The sequence below is a fragment of the Melozone crissalis genome, unplaced genomic scaffold, assembly GCF_028551555.1.
Source record: "Melozone crissalis strain CALT ecotype California unplaced genomic scaffold, PUWL_Pcris_2 ptg000013l_1, whole genome shotgun sequence".
In the NCBI taxonomy this organism is placed as follows: Eukaryota; Metazoa; Chordata; class Aves; order Passeriformes; family Passerellidae; genus Melozone; species Melozone crissalis.
Genome location: NW_026535791.1, coordinates 36,510,075 through 36,523,311, shown reverse-complemented (window position 1 = coordinate 36,523,311; position 13,237 = coordinate 36,510,075). Strand labels below are relative to the sequence as shown.

General features: G+C 43.5%; 1 protein-coding gene across 1 annotated transcript in view; it reads right to left on the bottom strand.

Moving 5' to 3' along the window:
- Positions 1-424: 424 nt before the first annotated feature.
- The window catches only part of CLYBL (citramalyl-CoA lyase), a 165,195-nt gene continuing 152,382 nt past the window's right edge, over positions 425-13,237 (bottom strand). Inside the window, exons 8-9 of the mRNA XM_054271891.1 lie at positions 1,327-1,426; positions 425-1,197 (exon numbers count right to left, since the gene is read on the bottom strand). Coding sequence (XP_054127866.1) covers positions 1,331-1,426 — 96 coding nt within the window. The 3' untranslated portion in view covers positions 425-1,197; positions 1,327-1,330. The remainder of the gene's footprint in view (positions 1,198-1,326; positions 1,427-13,237) is intronic.

The window sequence follows — 13,237 nt, the reverse complement described above, 5'->3', positions numbered from 1 at the left end:
CTCCCTCCCCCCCTTTTCCTTTCCCCTTAATTAAACCGAAAAGAACCCAAAATAAGTGAAAGCGCTGTTCGGAGACGGAGGGGAAACACACTAAGCGGGGAAACGGAGGAATAAGGCACTGAGGCTCCATACGTGAAATGGCCATGGAGGCGGTGAGAAATGAAACTAAAAAACAACTGTTTTCTATTTACAATTTTAAATAAACAGAACAGCCTTCCCCGCGGTGTTTGTCTAAGTGCAGCAGCATTGCTGCTGTGTAGGTCATGAAAAGGTTGGTGCATAGTTTAAAACTTCCCATTCTGTTAATTTCTTAAAGAACAGTCGTTCATAGTCTGAGCACAAAAGCTCATGATTTAATGAGGAACAGAAACAAAATCTCTGATTGTTGGTGTTTCAAACTTCATTGGAGTCCTCTGGCAACCACAAGTTGATCCTCTGCAGCTTCAATACCCTTTAGCCCTCCATATAAGAGTACATGCTGAATAGAGGACAATGCCTGGTTGTTATGTTTATTTACCCTTACTACAAGCTGGGTTAACCTCTTCAAAACAGCTTTACTAAGCCCGTTAACCACACAGCCCACATGATCTGTAGCCGTATCCCTAATGTGATGTAAATCTGACTCGAGACCATATGCACAAGTTCTGCTGCATTGTGTCTCCAAAAACTACAAGTTTATTGCCGTCCAACCCTTCCCGGGCTGGACGCTTCCAGGAGGAAACTCTCTGAATAGAGACTGCTTAAAAAAAGGGAGAAGAAAGTCAAGAGTCCTGCATTGTTGGAGCATTATTTTTAATGGCTGTTGCACACTTACAGAAGGGCAGTGTGGGGGGAAAGCAAAGCTCACACAGGGTAAAGATTTTCATCGCAGTTATTTCAACTGGTGCGTAATTATTCAAGGCTTTCTCCTTTCTGCCAGGAGTTCTGCATCAGGGCAGGAAGAATCACAGAAAGAAATAGAAAGAATTAAATTAGTTTCCATCTGCTCTTTAACAGAGCTCAGGGCTCATGTTTTGCCTTTCTCCTTCAGTGAAGTCATACTCCCACATTTGCAGTAATTACTGCGATGTCACAGATTTGATGATGTAACTTCATTGCAGGCTATGAGTAGAACATGGGCCATGCAGCAGTGAGCAGTGGTTTGAGTTGGGAATAGTTTTAGCAATTAGCAATTCCAGCAAGCAAACTATGACAGATCTGCAAAATGGAAATGAATTTCTGTTTAGGCCTGACGTCTTCAATTTTACACCCCCCTTCCCCTCCCCAAAGTATTATAGTCATCTTTTAAAACAGCTACTGGGGCCCCATGGCGAGAGCTTCATTTACCAGCTCATTTTTTCTTGATGGCTGTGGCAAGTGTAACAATGTTCTGTGCTTGCTTCAGTAATGGCATGTCGATCATGCTCCCGCGGAAAGTAAACGCTCCCTGGAAAAGAGAGAATATGAACTTCCTGAGACACCTTTGGAAATTGTAGTTGCCCTGTCTTGCTGTTTACAAACACATCTGTTTGCCAGGAAACATCATCTCCCTCAGAAATCCTGAAGAAGTTTTAGGAGACAAGCTCATCGAGACAGGGCAAGTGCATTTAAAGAAATGTGAAGGGCAGCAAGCTCTCCAAAGGGGAGGCAAAAAGAGAGAGAGAGAGAAGCCCAGGGTGCAGCTGGCCTGTTTCAGCCTCTCTAGCTGGCAAACACCGAGGGCCAAGAGCACTGAGGCCGTGTGTGCCAGCTGGGGAGAGGGGCTGGCACACCCCACACTGGGGGTGGCTCTGTTCCCCACCTCTGGCATCACCATCCAGCAGGGCTGTGCCACAGGGCCAGTGGGAAACTGCCTGCAGACAGAGGAAAAGCCAGAAGTTCCCTTTGTCAGCAACCAGCAGTGGGTGTTTGTGGGGGTGGAGGGAAGTTTTCTGGACTCAGGGGTTTGCTGAGGTTGTGCTGCTGCTGCTGCACCTCTCCATCAGTGCTAAAGACAGGCTGGGCCTGTGCTGAGAGCCAGGGACTGGGATGAAAGCTGAAATAGCCAAGTGGGTGGCACAATATTATTGCCTAAATCTCCTCTGGAGCCAAGGTAAAGCCCACTGGAGCACCACATATAGGGAATTTCCCCAAATGGATGCAGAGCTACTCTGTGTGCCTCAGCGGTGGCGATCTGAGAGTCAGGACAGGTTTCAAAAGTCACTTTGTATTCCTAAGGATTTTTGTTGGCACCGTGGTGACAAGTTTAAAACAATTAACTATGAATCATAGTTAAATCTTAAACAGAAGACATATGCTTTAAATAGTGCCAAACCTGACTTGTTCCCTTAGATCTCTAATCCCCACGTGTCTCTGAGGTAGAATTTGGAAGATAAAACACTGCATTAAGACATGCTGAAGTTCAACAGACAAAAAAAATCTTATTTGCAATTCTAACAGTAGTTTGGCACATAAAAAAAACCAAACCTAAAAAACAAACCCAAAAATCTAAATACAAAGGTGCAATGACTTCCCTGAAGAACTCAGAGCTGAGCCCCAGCATTGCATGGGGTGGCTCTGAGAAGCACTGCACACCCTTTTAATGTCCTCCTGCAATCCATACGGGATCACAGGCTGGCCTTGGGCTTGACAGTGAGCCAGGCTAACCCAGAGCAAGGTACAGTCCACAGCAGCACGTGTGCATGAGCAGTGAGAGAAATGCACAGGAGAACAACCCTTTTTCTAGTTTTCATTTGAGGCTTGATAATTATTAAATAGAGGAGTCCAGCAAGTAAAGTGAAAATAAAACCCATTTACAAAAATATTTAGGAAATGTGTCGCTCCAGTGGCATATCTAGCTAAACTGAAGCAGTATTAATTAAATACTAAATCATGTTTTGGAATAATTAAGATAAAAATCCACCTTAAATAGTAATCTAACACAAATCAATATTCTTGCATATAAGAGCAGGCTGCATTAAAGCCATTGAAAACATAATAGTATAAACAATTATTTTATTTAAAGTAAATTTTCCTACTATAATTTGCAATATTTCAGGTAGGTTTGAAGAATGGTAGTGACAGATGCTCAAGGGTTGGTGCTTCAAGTTAATTTTTTTTCTGTACTGAGAAAACAAGCAATCCTACTGCACCCCAACACCAACATCAATATTATTATATTTCTACTATTAATAATATATCACTTCTAATTATAGTTACATCTCTGTAGTTTCCAGTTATACTTTTAAATCTTTAAAGAAAATGCAGTCTCAAACTATTAAATTTATTAAGTGTTGTGAAGAAAAATAGGAACTAAGTAAACATTTTATGACACAGGACTTATTTGAAATAACTCAGGTCTATGCAGCGATCACAAACTGCAAGGTAGATTTTTTAACTGTAAGAAAAACATCCTTTACCTGTCCTTTTTTTTCTGTAGACATCAGTAATGCCTATTCAGTAACAGCTAATTCAGCGACAAAATAGAGTAGAGCTAATTCAGTAACAGCTATTGCTTAGAGAAGAAATTTGCATGTGGGATGAGAGTCATAAGTAGAAATATGTTGAAGCCTCAGATAATCTTTCCTGGTTCTGTGAAAGTCTGACTTAGGAGTACAGCTATCCTAAGTACCTGCAATGGTTTGCAGAAAGAGATGGGTGCCTAGCATTGCCAGTTCTGATCTCTGGTGGTCCAAACCATGGCTGGGAGGGTCTCAACCCTGCCACTGACTGGATACAGAATGATCTAAAGTCAGATACTTCTGCAGGTACCCAAGCTGTACCATGATGAATCATGGCAGAATGTCTTCTTTATAAAGCAACAGTTAATTAAACAGCAAGCGTGTCCTCTCTTCATTAAAGTAATATGTTTAAAAGGAAAACAGGCTAATGGTGTGTACATGGACACACAAACACTGAACCATGTGAGAAACACAGCACATTTCCTGCTTGTCAGTGTGCAGCTGTACTGTGGGTTGCTAGGAATTTGAATTCTTGAAGGAAAAAAATGCCTTTTTTTTTCCTTAACAGCAAAGGGTAACACGAAGTTGGCTTCTCTGCCTGCTCACTCTGAGGCTTATTTTCCCCCTGCTAATTTGCAGTGTTGAGCTAAAGTCCAGAAAAAGAAACTAATTTTAATGCCATTGAATATACCCTATTCACTGACTCTCTTTGCACCCACAGGTTTCAACAGATAGGAAATACCAGTAATTACAGCTTTGTCCCCATGCTCTCTTTTCCAATTCTGCTAGACGAAATTTGCCTCTAGCATTCTTTTGATTTTCTCTCACATGAATATAAAGAAAACAAGACTTTCTATAAACACCGTTTGCTTTGATAGCATTAATCTGGGGATTAATTTAGCCATAGATCTAAATTTTGTTTTTGGCTAATTTTCTCAACAATCTCACACTTCCAGTCTGTACTTAGATTTCCAGTAGTTCTGCTATGGGACCAAGGGTTGGCTCTTAAGGAAGCCTGCAGCATGAACAGGAACAATGGCAGGTGGGTAAAGCAGGGCTGGGATTTGTTTCCATCACATTTGGTGGCTGTGGTTCTTGCTCACCATGCAATCATATAAATCATTCAGAGGGAGCCTTTTCAGAAATATGTAAAGGGATTCTGCCATCCGACTAACCAAATGTGTCAGACCTGCCTTGGGAAGAGACCGGCCCTCCAGGTGGGGGCTGATGGAGAAGTGGGGAGGAGGAGCATGCAGGAGGCAGAGCTGCAGATGATGGGCACAGCTTCTGGGTGGCAATACCTGGATGCAAATGCCTCAGCTGGGATGAGAGGTGGGGGAATGGAGGACAAGTGTGGCACGCACCAGACAGCAGTCTGGAAGTGCAGCCCTACTAAGGAATAGGCAGATCTGTGGGCCAAAGACAGATTGGTGTGCCCCTGTTTAAAGTGGCACAGCACAGATTCTGCTGTGCCTATTGAGTGCCATCCTCCATGCAGCCACACAGAGAATGTGCTGAAGGCAAAGCCCTGTGAGAAATAGGGTGACTTTGGTCTGCAGTGTTTGGGAGCTGTAAGGGCATTTTGGCTGGTGCAACTGCACAGCTGTGAAGGCAGCACAACACAGCCGAAGGGTTTGTAAATACAAAATGTGTGTGCTCCCTCAGCCTGATGGCTCTACAGCTCCGGCAGGGTGGACTAGCAAGGAGGAACCAAGGCAGAAAGTGAATGGACAGTGTGCCCTGTTTGGGTCATCATTCAGACTATCTAAAAGTCCTTCCCAACTGATTGACAAGCAAGGAAAGACTCAAGGCTTTTCCTTCTGGCATGAAGTATTATTCACAGTGACATTTAATGCTCTATTGGGACAGTAGTAACATTTTTGAAAATTAACAGCAATTTATGCAAGATGCAGGCCAGGCTGAGTAAGGCCTTAACAGCTCTACTTCAAATGTCAGTATATCCTAAAATGCTGTGAGGATGGGAAAAAGAAGATTTAGCAAATACAGAAAACAATTGCAAGTGAATTAAAATTATAGACAGCAGTTAGTGGTTTTTTTTTTGGTTTTTTTTTTTTTTTCCCTCAGAGGTAATGGCAAATCATAATCTTGGAAAAATGGAAATTGACAATGGTCAGCTCCAAGTGATGCAAGGACCCAGCCTGCAGGCAAGAGAAGCCATAAGGCATAGCTGACAGAGAACAGTCATTTTCACAGGTCAGGGCATGAAGATACAGGTTTGTGATATAGGAGGGCAAATCAGTTGTGCAATAAAAATACCAAATGCAACTAATTTCCAGGTGGTTGTGGAGACACTGAAGAGATGCAGAACCTAACTTTGCAGCACACAAGCCTGTCAGATTTTATGTTTGTAACATACGAACCTCCTCTTAGATAAATGCAGCCACTCCAGCACAGCTCAGACCTGGCAAAGTTCAACATGTAATTGAGGGCTAGGGCTCTTCTTTGACAACTTAGAATGCAAGCCTGGTCGCATGCTGCCATGAATCTTGAAGATGGCTCTTGTTACCTGTTGTACATCTTGTTATCTATATGTAATCTTAAAGATTTCTTTTATCTATAAGAAATGACATGTATCAAGTCACAGAAAGAGTCTCAGTGTTGGTCTGTCATTTGCCATGGCAAAAGATGAGCACATTATTGCAATGTTTCCTAGAACATAAAGACCTCCTCTTTTTGTGTGTGTCTTTCCTGTATTCGGGAACATTTACTTTGTGGAACTTTTGGGAGTGGTTAAGAGCTTGGAAAATCTGTAAGACCACTTCATAACCAGAGTAATAGTGGTTTCTAGTGGCAAGAAGGTTTTTACCTTTCTAGAAGTTAAATGGACAGGATTCAGGGATCCATTATTTCAGTGTTGTCTAGGGATCAGTATTCTCTGGTGGAACCAGGAGAGGGGAAGAAATGATACAGGTGCTAGTGTTTACCATGGGTATAATGGAATGGTGTTAAATATGGAACTGTGTTGACTTTGACTACACAGGGGATGGACAGGATGGCATGTGAGGTACCTTTGTGTTTTTCCATAAGATCAGGGAATGTAAAGTTTTATACTTCTTCATCTATACTGAAACCTTTTTTATGATACACAATGTTACACGGGATTTTACTCGCACCATATTTTATTACTTTATGTACTGCTGGATTAAGGAGAGAAATAAGCAAGATAAAACTATCATGATACAGAACATTCAAGGCACCTCTTAGTAATGTGACACAATTATCTCTGAGTTGTGTATGGAAGTACTTGAGTTAATTAAAGTCAAACAATAATTGTTCTGGGACATGTGGGACAGTGATGAGACGAGCTAGTCCCCTTTGGCTGGCAATACAGAAGAATTAGATGTACTCCTGCACCTGCCAATGCTTGCAGCCTTTTCCTCAGCATTTTCTCTATCTGTGGTTACCTGTGCCTCTAACCACACCCGTCCCAATGACTGCAATGAGCTCACTAAGGGGGTTACTGCAGGCCCTCAGTTCCTAGACCACTGTAATCTATTCATCAGCCGCATTGGTACTGAATATGAAGATTGTATGCAAAAGTATGTACGAAAATAAGAAAGGATGTAAATTTTGAAGTACCAAATAACTCCTGTAAATTCCAAAAAGTCAGCTGGCTCCCTGTCTGTTGAGAGATGGGACTCCAAGCACAAGCATTGGTTTTGACATCTCTGTGCTCTCTTTTTGGAACCACTGCTGTGGTTCCACTCAATCATTGTCCAGCCTTTGCTGATAAACCTTTGATTTGATGCCTTGGTCTCATCATACATGTAGCCAACAACTTTAACTCCCATGTGATAGTTGCCAGGATTTTCTCAAAGATATTTATACAGGTTACATTAAGATCGTGACTTGTCCACAGCAGAAAAAACCCCAATTGTCCTGTATCAGACAAAAGAATATAACTAATAGTACTAGGTTAATTTGGAATTTAACTAATAGTGCTTGGTTAATTTGTTGTGTGTGTCCCTACATGGGCTGTCCTAGGTCACTGTGTAGAGACAGCTGACTCTTCCAAAGCAGCTTACTCTGGGAATCTAGTCAGGGTACTCAGATGGCAGGCTTGAAGGTGCTAGGGGGTCCTGGGAGTAGGTAAGGCTTTGGCATGTGGGACACTCTGGGTAGTTAAGGAAAAAAAGGAAAAGCAAGACAAGATAATGTGCCAAGAAACAGCAACATGGACAAGAAATCACCTGCTGCTGAATTTTAAATTAAGTATGGGTATAAAATAGGGATTATGTGATGCTTATGAAATTGCCCAAAATCCCTCTTCCACTACTCAGGGGGCTACTGACTGTATGACATCTCACAAGTGAGGAGAGGTCCTTGGACAGAACTCTGCTGTCACACAGTTAGAAACAGTGCCCACTGGGGGCTGGGGCATTGGGTTTTTTCCAACTACTTTTCTCAACACTTTTGCAATACTTCCCTTTGCAGACCACATCCCTGCGGAGTGTGTGGCAGTCCGGTTATCCCCTTGTCCTACTGGGCTCTTTTTGGAGGGGATGTGCCCCTAGGACACAGGGGAAATGGGTGTAAAGGAACCAACAAGCCAGCCACCCTTTTCTCCTCCACCCCCTTGATCATTAGGAGATGCCGTGAGTCAGAGAGAGCTCCCGCACTGCTCTGGCAGCATGGGCCAGAGGCTGGTGTGAATACAGCCTTTGTGTAAATCAGTAATTATGTAAGTGCCCTTCCAGCCCCGGTGACCTGTGTCGGCACACATGGGCAGCGCCAGGCTAAATGGAAATGGGCAGAAGGGCTGATGCCAGCTGGCCAGGGCAAACCTTGTGTACCTCCTAACCCATACAGACAAACGGCCTCAAGTCCACAGACACAGGAAATCTTTGATCCACAGTTATCTGAGACACTAGTTCTTTCCATGGTAGTTCAGTGTCTCACCCACTTCTGAAACACAAAGGTCTAGCTATGACTTTTTGGAGACACCAAAGGAATAAATGCACTAAGATCTGCTTGAGTCTGAGAACATTGCCTCTAATTCTGTAAAATATTAGCTGTTATAAGGCAATAAGAGTTTTGTGTTCTGCAAGCAGGGCAGATTTGGTCTTCTGAGGAGGGAAGGGAGCAGGTGGATGGCAAAGGCTCCCCCTAAAAAGCATGGCATTCGTGAAGATAATTCCCCTGGGATTAATGAAAACACACGTTGTTTGAATGACTCCCTGCAGAGGAAATTTGGAAGTCTTTGCTTTGGGGCTTAAAAAGAATGCTTGGATTTGCTTACAGGTAATGAACAAAGGAGAAGAAGAGCCTGGTCACAGCAAATGGCATTGGGTCTGTGCCTGGGGGAGGAGTGATTATCCTCAGTACAAAGGAATGATTTCTCTTGAAACAGAAGGTTGAGACCATATTTTTGGGGAAGTCAAGAGCTAACAGCTGTGATGGTGCTGAATGCAGGTTTAATTAATTTTTTTTTCTTCTGCAAGTTGTAGCCAAAGAGCTGTCATAAAGAGCTGGGTCATGATTCTACCTTCTCATAATGAACTTCCAAAGGTTAGTGAGCTGCTAGGAGGTGTTCAGTGAAATCTGGGTCAACTGAGAGTATGTTCCAGGCTGTGACAACATAATGCCTCTCTCTCTTCTCTGCTCAGGCCTGTCCTGCCTTCAGAGCAGACTCACACATAACTCTGGCTTTCTTGAAGTGTCTTTGCAGTAGGTGGGAATGCCCAAATAACCAGTGCAGTCACATATGACAAACTGCAGACTTCACAGGCAGTGAGCTGTATGGACAAAGCTTTTTGGGCCACATATTTCCGTAGCCTCTTCTCTTGGACCTTTTCACATTCACCCCTTTTCTGTAAAAACATTATGGGTGGAAGAACACTTGTACACAAAATCTTTGGGGAAAAAAGTGATCCCTGAAAAGGTTTGTCAAAGATATCTTCTTGGCAAGAGCAGATGCTCAGTGGGTCTCTGATCTGTTGAAGCGTGCATAGAGAGGGAATTCTGCAAAGTATCATCACCATTAAGTTTCTGTAACCTTTTTGCTGATACGTAGAAAACATTAGAAATCACCACCTTTTGTTTCTTTTTGCCAGTGTAATCTTCCGCAGGAGTAGAAGTAGTCAGTGAGTCCAGAGGAGAAATCAGTTTGTAAAGCCAGAAGCAGGCCTGTTTGTTTGAGATAGGCTTCTGCCTCTAGGAGCAGATGGAAGGACACAAAAGGTCAAGAAAGAAAGAGCAACAACCACATGAAATAGAGATTGATTTTTGCCTCAAATAACTCCTGAGCAGCAGTGCAAGAACTCTGACAGAAGAAACCCTTTCTAAAGCTCAACAGGTAGAAAGGACTTTGTGATCCTTCAAGTCCACAGTGGGGCAGGAAAGATGAAGAACAAGGGCCTACAAGGTCCTTCATTTCTTCTCCACCTGGCAGTACTGCTTCCAGCCCATATATAAGGGTTTTGCCCCGCTGTGTGAGCCAGACAAGCTGTTTTTCCATCTTACAGTCCCCCAAGCTCCCTGAACCACCAGGGACAGCCCTTTCAGCTGGGGTGGGCCTGGGGATGCTGCTTGGTCCAGCGCCAGAAACTCCTCAGGCCACCAAAGCCCTCTGCCTGAGCAAAAAAATCTATTTAACATCCTTGAATGAAAGGCAGATAGGAGGGATTTTTATTGCTGTCTTTGCATTTTCTTTAGTTACCTTCTTATTGTGGTTGCTGCCTTCCTGCGTGCTTCTCTAGAGGAGGAAGGAAAAAAACTAAAGAAGTGGAGGAAAGTTCTAGAAATCAGGAATACCCTCCACTGGGTTTCATTCTCTGTCTCATACTGTATTGGGAACGGAAGAGTCCTAGAGAGCACACTTGCTGCTGCCAAGCAAATCTTTATTTTATAGCACAAAAGCAGCTTCCTGGACAAACAGCCTATCCAACCATGCATTTTTTCTCCCTAGTGAGCATCATGGTTATTATATGGAAAAGTAAAAAGGAACTGATATTAAGACTTAAGGATCCTTAGATGACCTTCATTTAGTAATTTCAAATTAACCTGAGGTTTATAGTCATGGAAGCAATTGTTAAATATAAACTAGAAAATGCAATCTGAAAGTAAATGACTCCAGGGCACAGAGACAGCATTTGATGCTGAAGGGAAAGGTAGCTGTAAAATACAATGGAGTTGAGGAAAATAATAATAGTGAGGCTTGTTCTGCCAACAAGCATGGAATTGCCCATATTTTTGTATTCTGTGTTTTTTCCGATTTCAGATTCATTTTCTGAATAGGATTGAACAGCCATTTTTTACTGTGATTCTTTATTTCAACCAACAGAGCTTTTGCAGACAGCCACTGCAGGTCCCTGGAAAAGCTGGCTAGCACAGAGAGGAGTGAAAAGACAGCAAGACTGCTGCTACTTAAATTAACTGAAACAATATTTTGGCCGTACAGGCTTCTGAATTCCCTCAGTAAGGCTTAAAAAGAGCCATCTGGTCAGAGCATTACCTCTCTAGTTAGAGCCTGCTTTGGAAATTGAAATGAGGCTCATGAGCACTCGTTAATGCTTTTTAAACAGGGATTTTGGAGGTGGGTAGCTGCCTTGGTGTGTTGTTTGGTGCAGAGCAGGTTTTGGCACGATGGTGGGCAGGTGTCCGCAGTGTTGGGTGCCTTTCCACTCCGTGCTCATAGCAAAGCAGTGCCTGCACCGGGAATGTGCCGACACAGCACGGCCCTTCCAAAAGCAGCTCGCCCTGCATTTACCTCCCCGAGCCGACAGGGATGGGGGCCCATGCCTGGCTGAGGAGGAGCCCAGGGGGCTCTGCAGGGCCTGTGTCCCCCGGGACAGGAGCAGCTGCCCCCTCCAGGGCCACCTCCGGGTGGAAAGGCCATGGAGGGGCACGGATCCATCCTGCTCCCGGCTCATGGCGAAACTTCTCCCCGCGGGAAACAGCAGCGTGCCATCCGAGTCCTTCACCCTCTGTGTTTTGGACACAGGTCTTAATGAGTGGAGGAAAACAGATTAAGAGCCACTGAATGCCTGCTGGGGAGTGGAAAGGGCGGAAGCTGGCAAGAAAATGGTTTTGTATGAGTTTCTGCCCTGCTTAGAAGCTTTTGCAGCCCCGTGTAGTAAAATCTGTCTCCTTTTCTCCCCACCTGGCATAACTCCCTCAGGACTGATTGCACCAATGTAGGAACCAGTATAGCACAAGCAATTAGCTAATACAGCCCCTTCTGCTCTATTGTAGAGGTTCAAAATCCACCCCAGATGGATCTTTCTAAGAGAAAAGCCTTCAACCATGACACAAAACACATTTATAAAGCATTTTTCAAATACTAAATGTGTATAGGGAAATTTTGAGTACTAATATGAGCTCTCTTGATCTCAGTTTTGACATTAAAATTTAATTTGGCCACTTTTTAAAAAGACAAACAACATAACCATGGTCCATGCTTAAATCCCACTAGCACTCTTCATCTTTGCATAGAGATGCACCTGAGCCTAGACTTCTTAAGGCTGGTGCTCCTTAAAGGTGGCAATTTATCACAAATTCCTGGATCTCCCACTCTGCAGTGAAAGGAACACACATTGTCTAGATAACATAAGGGACAGCACATGCCCTGTGCTCTCAGGGGGAGGGCTGACAGTGCTGCAGCCCTGCACACACACAGAGGTACCCTGGGCTGCCACTGCCGCCCTGGGATGGGATCCAGCTTGGTTGGTGGCACCTCAAAACTCAGCAATCTGTCCTGGCCAGTGGGAGTGGGGGCTTGGGCTGCTCCCTCACTCCCAGCTCTACATAAAGCCCTGAGATATAATGCCCTGTAAGGTGCAATATAATCCCTGGGGACTGATGGGATGTGATACAGTCCCATGCCAGAGGGATGCTCCTGTGCATCCCTTCCAAGAGGCATCCCTTGGACATGGTCCCACTTTCCTAGCAACCACGGGCTGGATTGAGAAAGGGTGGATCCCACTTGGCTGGGGAGCCCTCCTGGGGTCCATGGCACAGCCAGGAGGGGGAAGAAAGTCGGGGCAGACCTCCCTGTAAGGCGGTGGGAGCTGGAGCTGGCCGAAGCACGAGGGCGCATCGTCTCTAAGATACAGTGGCTTGGGGTAGCTTTTCCTAAACAAAGAGCATTATAAGAGAGCCACTGCTGGAAATTTCCATTCCTTTGTTGGGTTGATGCTGTGTAAATAAATGCATTCCTAAGATTTTTCATAATCCTGGAAAGGGCCGTAAATGAAACTGTATACTTTGCCAAATCACTGGAGTTCATATATATTATTCCTCAGCTGCTGGGAACATGATATACAATGGCACAGAATATAATGCAAGAAACATATGCTAAAGGTCTTCTTAGAAGCACTCTGTGCATTTGTATGTGGCATACGCAAATATTTATTTTGATTTGCTCTGTAGGATTTAAATATTCAACCCATATTACAACTTGGATTTGTGGTATACTTATCTTAACTCAAAATAATCCTTACCTGACAGGTGACCTTAGCAGCAGCATTCAGTTATTCCCTAGTTTAATATGTGGGTGCTTTGGAAGCATTTGTAAATTAGCATGTGAGATAAATGTGTAATCAACCTTTTACTTTATTCTTCTGCTTTTTCTTATATTTGAATTTCATTTAAAAGTAAGGTAATTTGGGAAGATTAAATTCCAATGATGGTATTGTGCCTGATGTATTTACACGTTGAATGGCTAAAATGCATTTTCAATATCTTACATTTTTGTCATATATAAACACTAACTACTTATAGAAGAGATACAGTCCTGTATCCAATGTACTGGTAATGTTAATTCAGGAGTTACCTAAATAGTAAAGACTGTTATGTCC